Source organism: Pyrgilauda ruficollis, unplaced genomic scaffold (assembly GCF_017590135.1).
Source record: "Pyrgilauda ruficollis isolate IOZ18807 unplaced genomic scaffold, ASM1759013v1 scaffold65, whole genome shotgun sequence".
Classification (NCBI taxonomy): Eukaryota; Metazoa; Chordata; class Aves; order Passeriformes; family Passeridae; genus Pyrgilauda; species Pyrgilauda ruficollis.
Window position 1 is genome coordinate 3,492,550 of NW_024528266.1, and position 15,756 is coordinate 3,508,305.

At 47.3% G+C, this 15,756-nt stretch overlaps 2 protein-coding genes across 2 annotated transcripts; both read right to left on the reverse strand.

The window, feature by feature from the left end:
• Positions 1-2,303: 2,303 nt before the first annotated feature.
• LOC121362613 (alcohol dehydrogenase 1-like) lies at positions 2,304-4,557 on the reverse strand. The gene is made up of 6 exons (XM_041484253.1): positions 4,481-4,557; positions 4,149-4,368; positions 3,745-4,005; positions 3,305-3,440; positions 2,860-2,998; positions 2,304-2,447 (listed from the first exon to the last, which is right to left on the reverse strand). Exons 1-6 carry the CDS (start codon positions 4,555-4,557, stop codon positions 2,423-2,425), a joined length of 858 nt encoding a protein of 285 aa, XP_041340187.1. The 3' UTR covers positions 2,304-2,422.
• A 6,019-nt stretch (positions 4,558-10,576) lies between these two features.
• LOC121362614 (alcohol dehydrogenase 1-like) lies at positions 10,577-13,735 on the reverse strand. The gene is made up of 6 exons (XM_041484254.1): positions 13,588-13,735; positions 12,266-12,367; positions 11,922-12,063; positions 11,511-11,598; positions 11,179-11,398; positions 10,577-11,035 (listed from the first exon to the last, which is right to left on the reverse strand). Exons 1-6 carry the CDS (start codon positions 13,603-13,605, stop codon positions 10,577-10,579), a joined length of 1,029 nt encoding a protein of 342 aa, XP_041340188.1. The 5' UTR covers positions 13,606-13,735.
• Between the last annotated feature and the right edge of the window lie 2,021 nt (positions 13,736-15,756).

Consider the following 15,756-nt stretch of genomic DNA (forward strand, 5'->3'; position numbering starts at 1 on the left):
TTAATACAAACATTGCCTGCTTTGTTTTCCCCAGGCAGATATGGTCCTACATTGACCCACAGGTAATTTCCCCTCTATTAATACTCTTAATTTTCCAAATCAAACCAGTAGTTTTGATGGAAATATTTCATTAGAGCAACCCTCTTAGAGCTGGGATAACCTGTGCACTAGTTCCTGCAGTGGATGCTTGAGTGGAACTCTCTTTTTGTTGGGCATTGTTCTCAAAACCATCCTTTTGAATTCTGATTTAAGTTTCCTGCATTTTTCTGTGAAGTACTGGAGGATAATACTTATGCTCAAAAATGCTCAAAACCGGTTGGTATTTCTTTGCATAATTCTTAGGTAATTGCAATATTTTATAAACATAAATATAAATATAAATATAAATATTATCAGGTAATTCAAGAAATGGTTGGTTCCAAAGGAAAAACTTTAGGAATAATTTCACTAATTGATCCTAGTATAATTCTAAACGATACTGGAGTAAAATAACTTTTCAAAACAAATCTGGTGTATTCAAAATAAGTGTGAAAGTGACCATGACAGTTTTGCAGTAGAGACACATGAAGTTGGGATGCTGAAAGATGTTTAATATTTTAGATATGGAAATAAGTATTTTGGGGAGTTTTGTGATTAAATACTCTCAGGTATCTGCATTCACTGAAAACCAAATAAAACACAAAAAGCTGATCTAGTAAGTGGTGATTTTAGTATTTTAATATTAAAATAACTATGCAAGGGACATTTGAAAGATGAAAGTGGTGAAGGAATTGTGCTGTCACCTCCTTCTTTGCACTCGGCAGCATTTTCTTCTGGTTTGTATAAATGTCTTTGCTTTCAAATGTAATTATTTGGCCAGCTGTGAAACAAGTGACGTTTTAGGAATCAAGCAGAATTTGAGGAGCTCTCTTATTATCTGCTAAAATCTGAAGTCCTGCCCAGTTAGCGATTGTTGGCAAAGGGGCAGGAGGATCTCCGAGATCCAAGGCAGCATGCCCGGCGAGCAGGGAACGATGACCACCAGGTGGCCCTGCTGTAGCAGAGAGCTCCTCAGTACTCGGAAGAGCTTATGCAACTTTTCACGTAACAGCAGATCAAAAGAATTGGTAAAGTGCAAGTTACAATTTACTTTAGGCAGATTTTTTTTATACGGATCGAACTTTTTTTCATCTAGGTCTAGATTTTTTCCAAAAAGGAAAAAAAAATTATTATCTTTTGTCCCAATCCTGCACAGATTTATGTGTTTATATTTGTTAGACAGATACTTGGCAAATTGATTACATTTTTGAGACTTGTCACCTGTATAAAGTTAAGACTGTGCAAATGCAGGTGCAGTATTAGGGAAACATGGTTTATTGGAAGTTTTTGGAGTTTTATCAGTAGGGAAGTGCTAGAACTCAGTTAATTAACATTTATTGAATTATATTGGTGTTGACTCATTACCATCACTCTTGTTGTCATATGTTTAAAAAGTAGTTAGGAGAATTATAGCTAACTTTATGTCGTGGCAGAGTGATATGTGCAGAAGGTACTAAAAATTGGTGGACAGGATGGGATTTGTTTACCTTCGATAACTCATTTGTGTGTTCATGATATTCTGTGTAATTGCTGATTTTGCTGAGGGGTTTCCAGAAGTTCAAAGGGCTGTGGGATGTGATAAGTGTTGCACAAAAGAGGTCAAAAGGCATGGTAGTGTTATGGGTCCGATGTTCAGCACTGAAAGAAGGATCTGTTTAGCAGAATGACCATCTTGGACTGACAATCCTGTTCTTTGGGGAAGATTTTTCAGAGGTGTACTGTAACATACCTTGGAACTTGGTGTGAAAAATGTATTGAAAGTACACTAGCATATGCCAAAATGAAACAGGACCCATGGATCATGTACGAGTGTTACATCACTATAAGAAAGTTATCTACTGCTTTATATAATATGCTTCAGAGCAGCAGCATCAGGGATGGTTTCCCTGCTGGTCTTTGCTGGAAGCTATAGCATCTACAGCATTCACCCAGCTGAGATGGGGCAGAGAGGAGAGGGCCCAGTTCACTGAGGGACATGGAGGTGGGAGGTGGCAGCAGAGGAGGGACAAAGGCTGTTGGTCACTGCTGAGAGCAAGGGTGGGGTGGAAGGGCCTTCGATGTGAGGGGGAGCTCCCCCTCTCCTCTGGAAACACTTTTGATAGAATGCACTGCATGGGACAAGTTTGACAGAAACCCTTTATTAGTAAAAGCATTTTCTTGGGAGAGAAATCCTTCTGGATTTTGTCCGCGGACAGCAGGAGCAGCAGTGCCACCAGCACAGGCGAGTTGCTCATTCTCTTCTCCTGGTGCCTCCCAAGGAGAGCTGCTGGCTGAGAAGGGCCCGGGCCAGGAGAGCACGTGCTGCTGCGCTGCTCCCTCTGCTCGGCTTCCTTGGCCGTGTCCTTCAGAAGAGCAGGACAGTGCGGATACTGAAAAGTGGAAGGGAAGGGAGGGTTTGCTGCAGCTCAGGAGCAGGCAGTGTGGCAGGCAGGTGTGCCTGGGCACCGGCCACCTTCTTTGTCATGCAGCCTCTTCCTGACTGAGCTGCATGAGGTGTGCGGCAGCGGGGCATCCTTCAAATCCCTGCTGAGGGGAACCCCTCACGGGATAAGGTCACAGGATCTGTGCAGAGCTGAACCATGGGCAGGAGGGTTCCCTGTGCTGAACACGGGCTCTTCCCTCTGGGCTATGGCAGATCTTGCCCGCACTGAGCTGTGAGGCCCTGCTTCCTCAAAAGGCTCAGGTGTGCTCTTTGGGAAGCCAGTGTTGCATGCTCTGCCTGTTGGAATTTTAGGAGGAGGTGTTGAGGTTTGCTGAACCTCCTGCTGGTCAGGGTCTCACCTTTTTCCTGCACGTAACAACTCAAATCCCTCGTTCACTTTAGCGAATGGCAGCGTGTGCGTGATCAGCGAGTCTGAATTGAATTTCTTCTCCAAATAGCTGGAAACTAATTTGGGGATACATTCTCTCATCTTCCAGCCTAGAAACAGGAAAGACCAGCTGCATGAATAATGGTAGAAAGGTTGTTTTGGTAAGGTAGTGTTACTGTGAGGGTCAGGACTGAGTGACCAGAGCTGGTGCCACACACTTGTGAGATGTTTTCTGTTCTTTAGGATGAGTGGGTTACTCTATGAAACAGGTAGACGATTGTTTGCATGTCTAATGCTAATGTTCAGTATAGGCAATGCAGTGCTCCTCTTTAGTGAAAACCCTCTTTTACTATGGATTGTCAACTACCATGAAAAGAAAAGCTGAAATACTTAGACAGCCTTCTTAAGTTCACTACCTCCAAGCACAGTCCCCTTCCATGTACGCCCAATCAGCAGAAGCATGGGATCAATGGAAATCTCTGATCCAGAATCCAGTTCTCCAACCATCACACAGACACCAGTGCTCATATTGCAGGAAGCCAAGGCAGCAATCTGATGGGACAGGCAGGAGAGTGAGAGAAAGACCTTATGGGTTAGTCATGAGAGTGCTCTTTTGGTGCAATCTCCTGCTCCTCCCTGCTAATCTGAAAAAACACATCCCCCCTTGTTGAGGAGACCTGGATAGCTTGGGACCTCTTTAAGATTTGTACACTGTTTTATGCCTAAGGCAGCAGCCTGCCATTGTGCATCCAGCAGTGCAGGCAGCAGGCAGGGAACTTCCCATGGAGGTGAATTTTGCCCTGAGAGGAGCCTGTGGTGATCTGGGAGGGAGCAGAGGTGCTGAAGTGCCACCTACCATGGTGTCCGCGAGCCCAATGGCCTCAAAGGAGTAGTCGACGCCCTGCCCGGTCATCTCAGTGAGCACCTCCTGGATGGGCTTCTTGAAGTCTCGAGGGTTGATGCAGTCGGTGGCTCCCAGCTCTTTGGCCTTGGCAAACTTGTCCTTGTTGATGTCCACGGCAATGATGCGGGAAGCTCCAGCTGCCTTGCAGCCCATGACAACAGAGAGGCCAACTCCTCCGAGGCCGAAGACAGCACAGGAGGAGCCTGGTTTTACCTGCACAGATGGGGGCCTGTGAGTCTCCAGCAGGAATAGGAGAAGGAAGAGGGGGAGGGGGAGGAGAAGGAGGAGGAGAAGTTTTCTTTTGCACAGGATTGATGAGGTTGTGAGGGCAACTGTGGGGTGCTAAACATTCCAACCTTGGCTGTGTTGATGGCAGCCCCATAGCCTGTGGAAAACCCACAGCCAAACAAGCAGACTTTGTCCAGAGGTGCTGCAGCATCTATCTTGGCAACAGCGTATTCTGGGACCACGGTGTATTCTGCAAAGGTGCTGATCCACAGGAAGTGGTGGATCTGCTTCCCTTTGCAAGAGAAGCGGCTGGTCTTGTCCGGCAGCAGGTTTTGTGGTTCATAGAAACTGTGGGGAGACACAAGTATTTGTATTTGATTGAGTGAAGCACTGATGGGGGTGTCAGATTTGTCATAAAGTCAATCCCATGTAGGTGTAGGGGAAGGCAAAGTAAACTTACTGGGACTTCTGGCAGAAGTTGGATTCAGGATTCTGGCAGAAGCTGCATTCCCCACACTGAGGGAGGCAAAGGGGCATGACTTTGTCACCTGGAAGAAAACAATATCCTGTGTTAGGTGGCTGTAAGGATGCTGCTTGTGTGAGAGCTGATTCCTGGCATGTGTTTGTGTGTGTGTATCAGTTACCTGGTTTCATAGAGGTCACTCCTTCTCCAACGCTTTCCACAATTCCGGCTCCTTCATGGCCAGGAATGACTGGGAATTCTGCGTTGGGAAAGCAGCCTTGCAGAAGGTGCTCATCTGTGCGACAGATGCCTGTGGCCACAAGCTATTTGGAGAGGAACAAGTAGATGTCCTTGCTTCTGTCTTACTCAGTTTATGGAAGCAATTTTCTCAGGGGTGTTATGATGCCCCTCAGTCAGTGCTGGCACTCTATGGCAGCACACAGAGCCCAGGCTGGGCTTTCCCCTTCTGCTTACTCTGGTTGTTCCATATGGCTTTCCTCTGCACTGAGCTGGAGGTGGAAATTGAAGGGAGGCCACACTGTGGGTACCAGAGCCCTATCCAGCAGAGCAAGGGCTGGAGACAGGAATTCCTCTGTGACAGCTTAGACAAGAACTAGTCCAAAAAGGAGCTCCTGACAGATTTGAGCCAAGGCAGCTTTGGACAATTAAAGCCTCTTGGAGGACAAAGATCCCTGAGTTTTACTGAAGGTATAACCACAAGAAGAGCAATTCCCACTAGGAAGGAAGAAAAAGTTATTGAAATGTATTTTTACCTTGATCCGGACTTCCCCTGCCTTTGGGGGTGCAACTTCCACCTCCTCAACAGAGAGTTTGCCTGGGGCCCAGGCAACAGCAGCCCTGCACCTGATAACCTGGAAACAACCAAGAGGAATACATTGCATGGGAACACTGGCCTTTAGCACATGGTTGGGGGAAGTCATCCTGCAATCAACGGAACCAGAGGTGTTCAAACCTGGGATGCTCAGCTGAACCTGAAACCAAGTGCTGTCCAATAAACACTGGCATAGTTTGGGCTCTGAGGAAACCCCATTTGTGGTTTGGGACCCAAAGAGTGTCAGGTGTAGCCTTGGAAAATTACTGGGTTCTGATGGCTTTGGTGGATTTTTCATAATATCCCCAAGTGTTACTGGCCAGACTGAGCTGTCATGGGGACTGCAGATCCTACATAGTGGAAATGCTTCTGGAGAGCTTTGACATCAGCCTTGTAACACACTGGTCTGATGGGGAGTGAGAGGGGTTATAGAATTGTCCCCATCTGATAGGCACCTGGATAGTTTTTTCCTTTACCAAGGTTTGCTTTGTGTGTGACATGGCACAAACTGGCCATGTCAACTCAAAGCTCCTTGGCACCAGCAAAATGGGGCTTGCAGCTTGAAAAGGGAATTGCCATGGCCAAGGATGAGTGCAGGAGGTGAGCGGCTGAAGAGATGTGGTGACTTCTCGACGCAAACGACGGAGCGCAGGAGCACAGGGTGGGGTTGAGCAGGAGGGTGTTTTTCAGAGCAGCACAATTCCATACTTTGTCTCCTGAGCAGCTGGGCAGCACAGAGGGGCAATGCACAGCGAATGCAGCTATGGACACGTGCAGTTGTCTGAGAGCAGAGTCTGGCGAAATGCACAGGGCTTTGGCAGAGCTGGGGGAGTAAGGTCGGAGCAAAGAGGGCACGCAGAGCGGTGCGCAGGCTGAGCCTTTTGCAGCGGGTTTGGCCAAGAGCAGGGCACCTCGGAAAGGAGGATGGGCAGTGCCTTGTCCTTACTTGTCCCGCAGTGGCCATGTGGTCTGAGCAGAGCTGTGGCTGTGGCTGTCGCAGGCTGGAGGGAAGCTGCTGCCCTGGCGTGTTGCAGAATCCCCCAGGCGTGGAGCGGGAGCAGTCCCGGTGCGACGCCGTCTCTGGAGAGCGCTGGTTAATGTGTGCCGGGTGCTGGATGCCGAGTGCTGAGGGGAGGAGCTGGATGGGAGCAGAAATCCTCCAGAGAGGCTTTTATCAGTGACTCTGACCTTGGGTCATTCCCTGCCCTCCCTGCCTGAAAGGCTCAGAGTTCTCAGAAAGATGGGTTTATTTTTTCCAGTTGTCTGGCACATGTGTAGGGAGGAGATCTGCATCACTGCTGGGGCTTCCTTGGAGTCCCGTTTTTGCCAGGTTGGAGCATTTGTCCTGGTGGCCATTCACACCACAATATTTGCAGATGGATTAAAAATTAATTAAATAATAAAACCAAATTCTGTGAAAATGTGGTGTGGTGGACAAAAACACATGTCCTCCTGGGCTGAAGCTTTAATCTCCGTGGTATTGGAGCTATTTTCACCAGAGGAGTAAGGGCAGAACGTGTCAGCAGAGGATTTTATTCCCCAAGTACCCATTTGCTTCCCTCCAGTGTAACCAGGTTTGTATGTGGGTTCAGTCCACCCAGGCTTTTCAGGTTCCTCCACAGCTGTTTTCTGCTGAGGCATTGGACAAGGTGCTGTATTGCAGGGATTGGATGAGCAAGAGCTTGTTGGAGGACCAGGCTAAGATGAGCAGCCAGAGTGTGATGTAACCCCCACAGTTCAAAAGGAATCTTCCTTCTGAAAGGACACTTTTGCAAACCTAAGGAATGGCATAATCTCCTTGAAGACTGCCACTAATGACAGAAACCCCTTTTTTGGGTCACTAGCCATTTAGAATGCTATAATGAGGAGAAGTTAGCTCTTTGGCTATTGAGAACGTTTATATGTGTGTGTATATAAATAAATACATATATTTCTTACATCAGAAGACATCTCCTGGCATTTGGATTAGCAAAAATGGGCCAGATACCAGAAAAAATGTAACATTCATGAATTAGGAGGGCATTACTCTGTAGGCTCAATCTTGGCACATTCAGCTGTACAGTTGATTCACATGTCCTTCCACAAAATCCCAGAATGGCCTTGCTTAGAAGGGCCCTTAAAGATCATTTCTTTCCAAACCCCCACCATGGGCAGGAACAGCTCTGACTAGAGGAAATTGCTCATAGTCACATCTGAGTGGCCTCAAATGCTGCCAGGGATGGGCCATTGGCAAATTTTCCTCAGCCTGTTCCAGTGCCTCAGCACTGTCACTGTAAAGCATTTCTTCCTAATGTCTGGTTTAAACCTGTTTTCCCTCATGCCTGTTGTCCTAGCAGGTCACCTACCAGATGTCATGGAACAAAAATACGGTTCTTCTCCAAGATTTTCATGTACTCCCCTGTGCCTTGCAATCCTCACTTCAGCCTGAATGTGGGCTGATTGAAGTGCTCAGCTAAAACCAAAAATACTCTGTAGGCTGTTCAGACAGACCCACCTTACAGAACTCCTGGGACATAGGTTAGTTGGCTTTGATTCCCATTCTGTTTTCTGCCTTGCACAAGGGCTGGTAAGCAATTCCAGAGGACAACTGCTATATGGCTGATATCCCGTAGGGATGGCAGTGCTTAAAGTTGAAACCAACAAACTTCAGAAGTCCTGTAACAAAGAATGAATTCATTCACCTGCTTCCTAGATAGCATTCCATACAGATGCTTATGATTTCATCTCACACCTAAGGACATAAACGTGCTACTTGTGCCGGCACTTTGTGGCTCTGAAGACGTGTGTCCAGTGTCTGCTGTTGAGTGTATAACCTCCACAATAGTTGTAAAAAGATCTTTCAAATGTGTGCTCTTATTTTTCCTTAGAACATCAATGTGACGCTCTAGTCCCCCAAACTTGCTTCCCCCACACTGTTGTGAAATGCAAATTTCAGTCTTTCCTGCTTGCAGTTGTGTAAGGGCCGAGGGGAGCTGATACCTTTGACAAACATTTGAAATGCATGCAGTTGTTGTAGGGAGTTGATTCTGAGATCCTGTTGCTGTACAGCTTTTTGTGTCTGTTTCAGACAAGAGGTTGTTGTTTTCATCTTATCCAGGTAAGAGAGGGAAAATAAGATCAAACTTGCATGTCAGCAGGCATGGATTTAATGATTGACTTTTTAATGGCAGATCCTGTGTATCTAGGTTCTACAATATGTGCTATCCTGACTTGCTGCATAGAGTCATGTATTTTATAGGTTTTAACAGCTGATCTGTGAGGTCAGATGTTAGTGCACACAGGCACAGACCTCAAGGTGTGTGTCTTCATCTTGGCAGACACTTTTCTGTCCCCCTCTTTATGTTCTGGTTGTTTGCTGCCTGTATCAGAGGTGGGAAGATGGTGGAATGTTTGACAGAAATCTCTGTGGAACAGATGCTGAAATGCACTTATGAGGGCTAAGTACAAATCTTATCTTTTCTGCTGCCTGCAGCAGGCTTCTATAATTTTTAATTACAAGTCAGAGTCTTTTAATTACAAGTCTGATATGAGTGCCCTTATTAATGACCCAGCATTAAATTTCTGTCCACAGTGTAAGTAGGCACCTGTTTCAGAGTCAATTATTGCACTCTACTGTGAAGGACAAACTAGATCATATTCTAGCAGGATTTGTTAGCAGTATTGATAATTCACTATTCTTTAGGTTGCCCTGGTGCCTTAATTTCCATAAGAATAGAAATATTGTGGCCCTCTTACAAAAATGATAGCAGTAGGAGGGAAATGAGGTACAGAAAGTGGGAGCTGGATTCACCCTAATATATTGTACCCAGCAGTGATATAGAAAAAAATTCTGATAAAGATCTATTAAAATGGGCAATTGATTCTGTCCACCCTAGTGGAGCAGGAGAATGGCTGAGGGAAAAAAAAAAATGTTAAACTAGAGAACAGGACTCTTACAGCAATTGCTGATTTTGAGCCCATGCTATCATAGAATGATGGAATGTCTCAGCTTGGGGAGGGCACATTAAGATCATAGCCTTGCCTATTTTATTTTTCTATTATTATTATTATTTTTTTTTCTGCTCAGAACAAATTCCTTTGTTAGTCTAGCTGGGATAGTACATCCTACAGAATTTCACACTGCAATTTCATTGCCAAGGAGGAATTTTACTTTATGGTTTCTGATAGCCATGGGATAGCACCTCTAGCACCCACATTTGTGTGTGATGGGACACAACTGCACACGTAATGTCTCTTCCCCATTACAGTCTGTGCATTTCTCTGAGGTTGTTCCAAGATGAAAACTAGAGCAGGAGAAAAGCCTCCAGACTAAGATCAGGCTCTAAAGAGGACAAATATGAATCAAAGAAGGAAAAATTAGGAGAGAATAATACAGAGCACAGTGATGGGTCTATAGTAGAGATCCATGGTGACATCCACGTTATTTGTTTGCCCCTTGATTCTCACCCAGAGGCGCTGAACTGTGTCAGTTCAGCTCCATACATTCCATCCCTTCTATTCCATACAGTGCCACCTCCCTGCCTCTTCTGCCCTGCCTTTCCATCCCGAAGAGCCTGTAACCATCCAACAGGGCACTCCAGTCACAGGACTTGTCTCACCAGTTCCACTCATGCCAAGGATATCAAGTCTCTGGCACCTGGCGAAAGTTTCCAGGTCATCATTGGTTGTTCCTCAAGCTGCATTCATTGGTACAGCAAGATTTCCACGAGTGGTACTTTGTAGCCAACACTTGTGAAGCAGATGGAGGGATCCTCTTACTGCTCCTTTCCTCACATTTTGGCCCACAATCCCACTGTTCGTCACTGGCCAGCCTGGTATTTTCCCATTCCCCTTCCCAGATTAGTTTAAAGCTCTGTCAATGAGCTCTTCTTGCTCCTGTGCTAGAGCTCCTTTTCCCCTCTGAGAATGGCTCATCCTGTCAGGTGTCTGCAGACGAGGTGGTGAATGGATCACTCCAAAGCCAAAAACCCAATTCTTTTTTGCTCACAGCAGCCTTGGAGCGATGCATTGACCCCATGGATCTGCCTATTCCTACCAGTATGATTCCTCATTACAGAGAGGTCAAGGAAATCACTACCTGTGTTCCTGATCGGTAAAGCAATTGTCCCAAGGCCCTGGAGTCTCTGTTGATTGAGTGCACTGTGTCAGGTGAGTTGGTTTAAAAACCTTTATTAGTACAAGCATTTTCCTGGGAGAGACATCCTTCTATGTCCTGTCTGGGCAGAGCAGGAGCAGCAGTGCCACCAGCACAGACGAGTTGCTCATTCTCCGCACATCCCCCCTTGTGGAGGAGACCTGGGCAGCTTGGAGAATCTTTTAAGATTCATGCTATTTTCTCTCACAAAGATATGCCCAGTAATGCACGTAGCAGGCAGGGAACTTCCCATGGAGGTGAATTTTGCCCTGAGAGGAGCCTGTGGTGATCTGGGAGGGAGCAGAGGTGCTGAAGTGCCACCTACCATGGTGTCCGCGAGCCCAATGGCCTCAAAGGAGTAGTCGACGCCCTGCCCGGTCATCTCAGTGAGCACCTCCTGGATGGGCTTCTTGAAGTCTCGAGGGTTGATGCAGTCGGTGGCTCCCAGCTCTTTGGCCTTGGCAAACTTGTCCTTGTTGATGTCCACGGCAATGATGCGGGAAGCTCCAGCTGCCTTGCAGCCCATGACAACAGAGAGGCCAACTCCTCCGAGGCCGAAGACAGCACAGGAGGAGCCTGGTTTTACCTGCACAGATGGGGGCCTGTGAGTCTCCAGCAGGAATAGGAGAAGGAAGAGGGGGAGGGGGAGGAGAAGGAGGAGGAGAAGTTTTCTTTTGCACAGGATTGATGAGGTTGTGAGGGCAACTGTGGGGTGCTAAACATTCCAACCTTGGCTGTGTTGATGGCAGCCCCATAGCCTGTGGAAAACCCACAGCCAAACAAGCAGACTTTGTCCAGAGGTGCTGCAGCATCTATCTTGGCAACAGCGTATTCTGGGACCACGGTGTATTCTGCAAAGGTGCTGATCCACAGGAAGTGGTGGATCTGCTTCCCTTTGCAAGAGAAGCGGCTGGTCTTGTCCGGCAGCAGGTTTTGTGGTTCATAGAAACTGTGGGGAGACACAAGTATTTGTATTTGATTGAGTGAAGCACTGATGGGGGTGTCAGATTTGTCATAAAGTCAATCCCATGTAGGTGTAGGGGAAGGCAAAGTAAACTTACTGGGACTTCTGGCAGAAGTTGGATTCAGGATTCTGGCAGAAGCTGCATTCCCCACACTGAGGGATGGTAAGGGGGATGACTTTGTCTCCTGCAACAAAGTGGATCTCTGTTAGGTGCCTTTAGCTCCGCAGTCCCTGAGGGCATTGCCTGTTGAATCACCTCTCCTGAGCTTTCTGATGGGAGAAACCTACCACGAGCCCTCTGCTTTCCCTGTGAGGATGAATGCTCCAGACCTCATTCATCTACATGGGGACAGATTGGAAGAGTGGAAGAATGGACATGAGAATCCACGGCACTGAGTCTGCACTTAGTTTTTTAACCTGTGATTCAGTAGCAGGGGGAAGTTTCTGAGCTCTTGGCAGAGCTTTGCGGCCTGAATCCTGGGCATGCATTTGAGTGTGTGTTGGTTACCTGGTTTCACAGAGGTCACTCCTTCTCCAATGCTTTCCACAATCCCAGCTCCTTCATGGCCAGGGATAACTGGGAATTCCACATTAGGCAAGGAACCTTTCAAAATGTGATCATCTGTGTGACAGATGCCCGTGGCCACAATCTGTTTGGAGAGGAAAGAGGTGATGTCTAGAAATAGTCCAGCTGCTGTTTATTTCAGTTTGTGGAAGGATTCTCCACAGAGAATCCTTCTCTGGACAGTTAAGGCACATGGGTGGACACAGATCACATGCTTATATCCAAGCTACAGCCACAAGAAGAGCTGCTCTCTCAAGGGAGAAAAAGTTACTGAAATATATTTTTACCTTGATCCGGACTTCCCCTGCCTTTGGGGGTGCAACTTCCACCTCCTCAACAGAGAGTGGTTTGCCTGGGGCCCAGGCAACAGCAGCCCTGCACCTGATAACCTGGAAACAAGTGAGAGGAATACATTGGAGGCAAAGGTTCACCTTTGACAGCAGCCCAGGACAGTTGTCCTACAATCAGCAAAGCCAGGGCTGCACAGCACATGTCTCTGCACACTGCAGCACACGCTTCTGGAGCTACACAACTGTCCTGTGCTGTTTTCTGAGAGTTGCTGGTTGGGTGGGATTCCGTGGGAGAGCAGAAACATTGGAGTGCTCAGCTGTACACAAACCCAAACAATGTTCAGTAAACACTTGGCCCTGTGTGAAGTGTGAAATACCAAATGAAGTGGCTGGTTCATTGGGGCAGATGTGACAGCAGCATGAGCGCTTCTGCAGCTTAAGGCAAGCAAGACAGAACTTTTGTTTTAGTGAGCTGACGGTATCGAAAAAGCAGTTGCAAAACAGTCACAGCCTGGCTGGAGACTGGATAATTTCTCTCCTTGCCAAAAGCATGATTTATGTGTGACATTGCTCAAACCCTTCCCCGATCAACTCAAAGCAGTTTGGCACCAGCAAAAAGGGGGTTTTGCAGTTTGAAAAGGGAATTGCCATGGCCAAGGTTGAGTGCAGGAGGTGAGCGGCTGAAGAGGGCGCTATCACTATAGGATACGAAACAACATGACGCAGACACGCTGCTGCTCTCAAGGGGAAAAAACGGGAAGTTTCCTTTCTGACTCCAACATTTATAGATTTCCAAAGGTGACTGTGGATTGGAGGGTGAAAGTGCCTCCTCTCCAATGACACTGGACAAACCAACAGTCCATCAAGTTTCTCCTCCTCCATAAAAGAATGCAAAAATATAAGATGTTTTCAGAAAGCGTGTGAGAAAGTTTGCTACAAGAATGCAAACATCAGAAGGCTTACAAAATCTTAAAAAATCAGGGCGACAGGACACCACTGAAGAGCTGCGTTTGCTGCCAGCGCAGGAGCACAGGGTGGGGTTGAGCAGGAGGGTGTTTTTCAGAGCAGCACAATTCCATACTTTGTCTCCTGAGCAGCTGGGCAGCACAGAGGGGCAATGCACAGCGAATGCAGCTATGGACACGTGCAGTTGTCTGAGAGCAGAGTCTGGCGAAATGCACAGGGCTTTGGCAGAGCTGGGGGAGTAAGGTCGGAGCAAAGAGGGCACGCAGAGCGGTGCGCAGGCTGAGCCTTTTGCAGCGGGTTTGGCCAAGAGCAGGGCACCTCGGAAAGGAGGATGGGCAGTGCCTTGTCCTTACTTGTCCCGCAGTGGCCATGTGGTCTGAGCAGAGCTGTGGCTGTGGCTGTCGCAGGCTGGAGGGAAGCTGCTGCCCCGGCGTGTTGCAGAATTCCCCAGGCGTGGAGCGGGAGCAGTCCCGGTGCGACGCCGTCTCTGGAGAGCGCTGGTTAATGTGTGCCGGGTGCTGGATGCCGAGTGCTGAGGGGAGGAGCTGGATGGGAGCAGAAATCCTCCAGAGAGGCTTTTATCAGTGACTCTGACCTTGGGTCATTCCCTGCCCTCCCTGCCTGAAAGGCTCAGAAAGATCCTTTTTTTCCTTCCAATTGCTACTGGCAGATGTGGAGGCATGAGATCTGCATCATTGCTGGGGCTTCCTCGGAGTCCCCTTTTTGTCAGGTTGGAGCATTTGACCTGGTGGCCATTCACACCACAATATTTGCAAAGAGTTTAAAAAATAAAAAAACAAAAACGAAATAAAGACAGTGAAGACGTGGTGTGGATGACAAAGACACATCACTGTCTGTGTTGAAGCTTTACTGTCTGTGGTATTGGAGCTATTTTCACCTCATTAGTAAGGGGAACTTCTGTCACGGACAGGTTTGCTTCACTCCGGTGTAGCCAAGTTTGTGGGTTCACCCCCCCTGGGCTTTTCAGGTTCCTCCAGAGCTGTTTTCTGCTGAGGCATTGGAAAAAGTGATGTGTAGGAGAGACAGGATGAGTTAGTGCTTATTGGAGGGGCAGGCTAAGATGAGCACTGTGTGTGTTTGGGAGCTCTTTCTGTGTTTGGGAAGATGTCAGCCCCACATTTACGTGTTCAGTGGACTGCCCACAGAGGTTTGTGTTGGTGCTTGCTGTTGAATGTCCCAGCCCTGTTTCATGGGCTGGGGGGGAGGTTGGTTGCAGCTGCAGGACTCAGAGTTGGCCGGCCAAGCCCCCAGCTCTCAAGTTCCCTAACCTATCTCTAGCTCCAAGGATGCAGTCCTGCCCCAACATCTGTCTGAGCTCTTGCACAGAGCATGGCAGCCCTGTGGTGTGACAGTGGTCCCAGCCACATGGATGTGCTTCTTGGCATGCAGCTCTCCAGCCCGGCTGGTCAACCCAACCTCTAGGTGAAGACATGCTCCTGTCTTGGAGGAGAGCAGCTGGCTCTAGAGCATACGGGCACTTGTGGATCATTTTTATCTGTATTTTAGGTAAACAGGGATGTTTAACAGTTTTTCCCCCAGAAGTTGTACTTTTTCATACATTTGCTTGCACACCTCTGGTAGCCTCAATCAGACCATGAATGATGATGATGTATAATTTCCCAGGAATAAGGAGTTTTAGAACAAAGTTTTAAAGATTTTCAGTATGCAGCCTGGTCAACCTGTTGCATTAAAAAAGAAATAAATCTATCATGACTTCTAGTATGATGTGTGTATCTTGTTAGAGAAAAAAATTTTCATAGGCTTGTTGTCTTCCAGGTATCTGTGTAGCACAGTTTTTATTACTGCGATCTGTGGTCTCCATCTGATAACCTGGAAGCATTGGAGGGAATTATGTTGTGTGGGAATGATCATTTGGCTTTGATGAACTGTCAGGGAGCGTGATCTTAAAAGCATGTGAAAATAGAGCTGCACACTGGAGCATGTGCCATTTCCTGGGGGAGTGTCTGGGTGGGTGGGGTCTGGTGGGAGGGCAGAAACATGGGAGTGCTCAGCTGTGTCCAAAGCCAAGTCATGTTCAAACTCTACCATAGTTTAAGGTCTGAGGAAACACCATTTGTGCTTTGTCTGGTACTTTGTTTGCTTCTTGGGAAATTACTGGATTTTTCATGTTTTTGGTAGATTTTTTGTGGTGTCATCATGTGCTAGTGGACAGTTGGTGCTCTTATGGGGCATGTGGTCTCTACTCATTGCCAGGAAAGCTCCTAAATGGAGGCTTACACGGAGCTGTGCAAGAGCTGTCCAGAGCTGTCCAATGCTTCTGGATCCCCCAGGAGTACCTCAGAGCCAGAGAGTCATTAGGAAGGGCCATCAGAAACCTCCTGTCCGAGCTATACAATCACATAAACAAATTCATCTTCAGCTGAGTGTTGATGAGGGTCTGCAGGGCAAAATACTCTAGGAAAGTATGAACTTTTTGTTGTTTCCCAGTCAGAATACACTTCATTTCTCCATGTGAAGAAAGATCTAGATGGCTGCCTTAT

What these genes read in the sequence shown, in the direction of transcription:
- LOC121362613 (XM_041484253.1), bottom strand. Translation starts at nt 4,557, where the DNA reads ATGCCCCTTTGCCTCCCTCAGTGTGGGGAATGCAGCTTCTGCCAGAAT. An exon ending in GAAGGGGACTGTGCTTGGAG is followed by an intron (nt 2,999 to 3,304) that starts GTAGTGAACTTA and finishes TCCTGTTTCTAG; the next exon opens with GCTGGAAGATGAGAGAATGT. An exon ending in TTGTTACGTGCAGGAAAAAG is followed by an intron (nt 2,448 to 2,859) that starts GTGAGACCCTGA and finishes TCCACTTTTCAG; the next exon opens with TATCCGCACTGTCCTGCTCT.
- LOC121362614 (XM_041484254.1), bottom strand. An exon ending in CAGGGGAAGTCCGGATCAAG is followed by an intron (nt 12,064 to 12,265) that starts GTAAAAATATAT and finishes CTCTCCAAACAG; the next exon opens with ATTGTGGCCACGGGCATCTG. An exon ending in CTGCCATCAACACAGCCAAG is followed by an intron (nt 11,036 to 11,178) that starts GTTGGAATGTTT and finishes CCATCTGTGCAG; the next exon opens with GTAAAACCAGGCTCCTCCTG.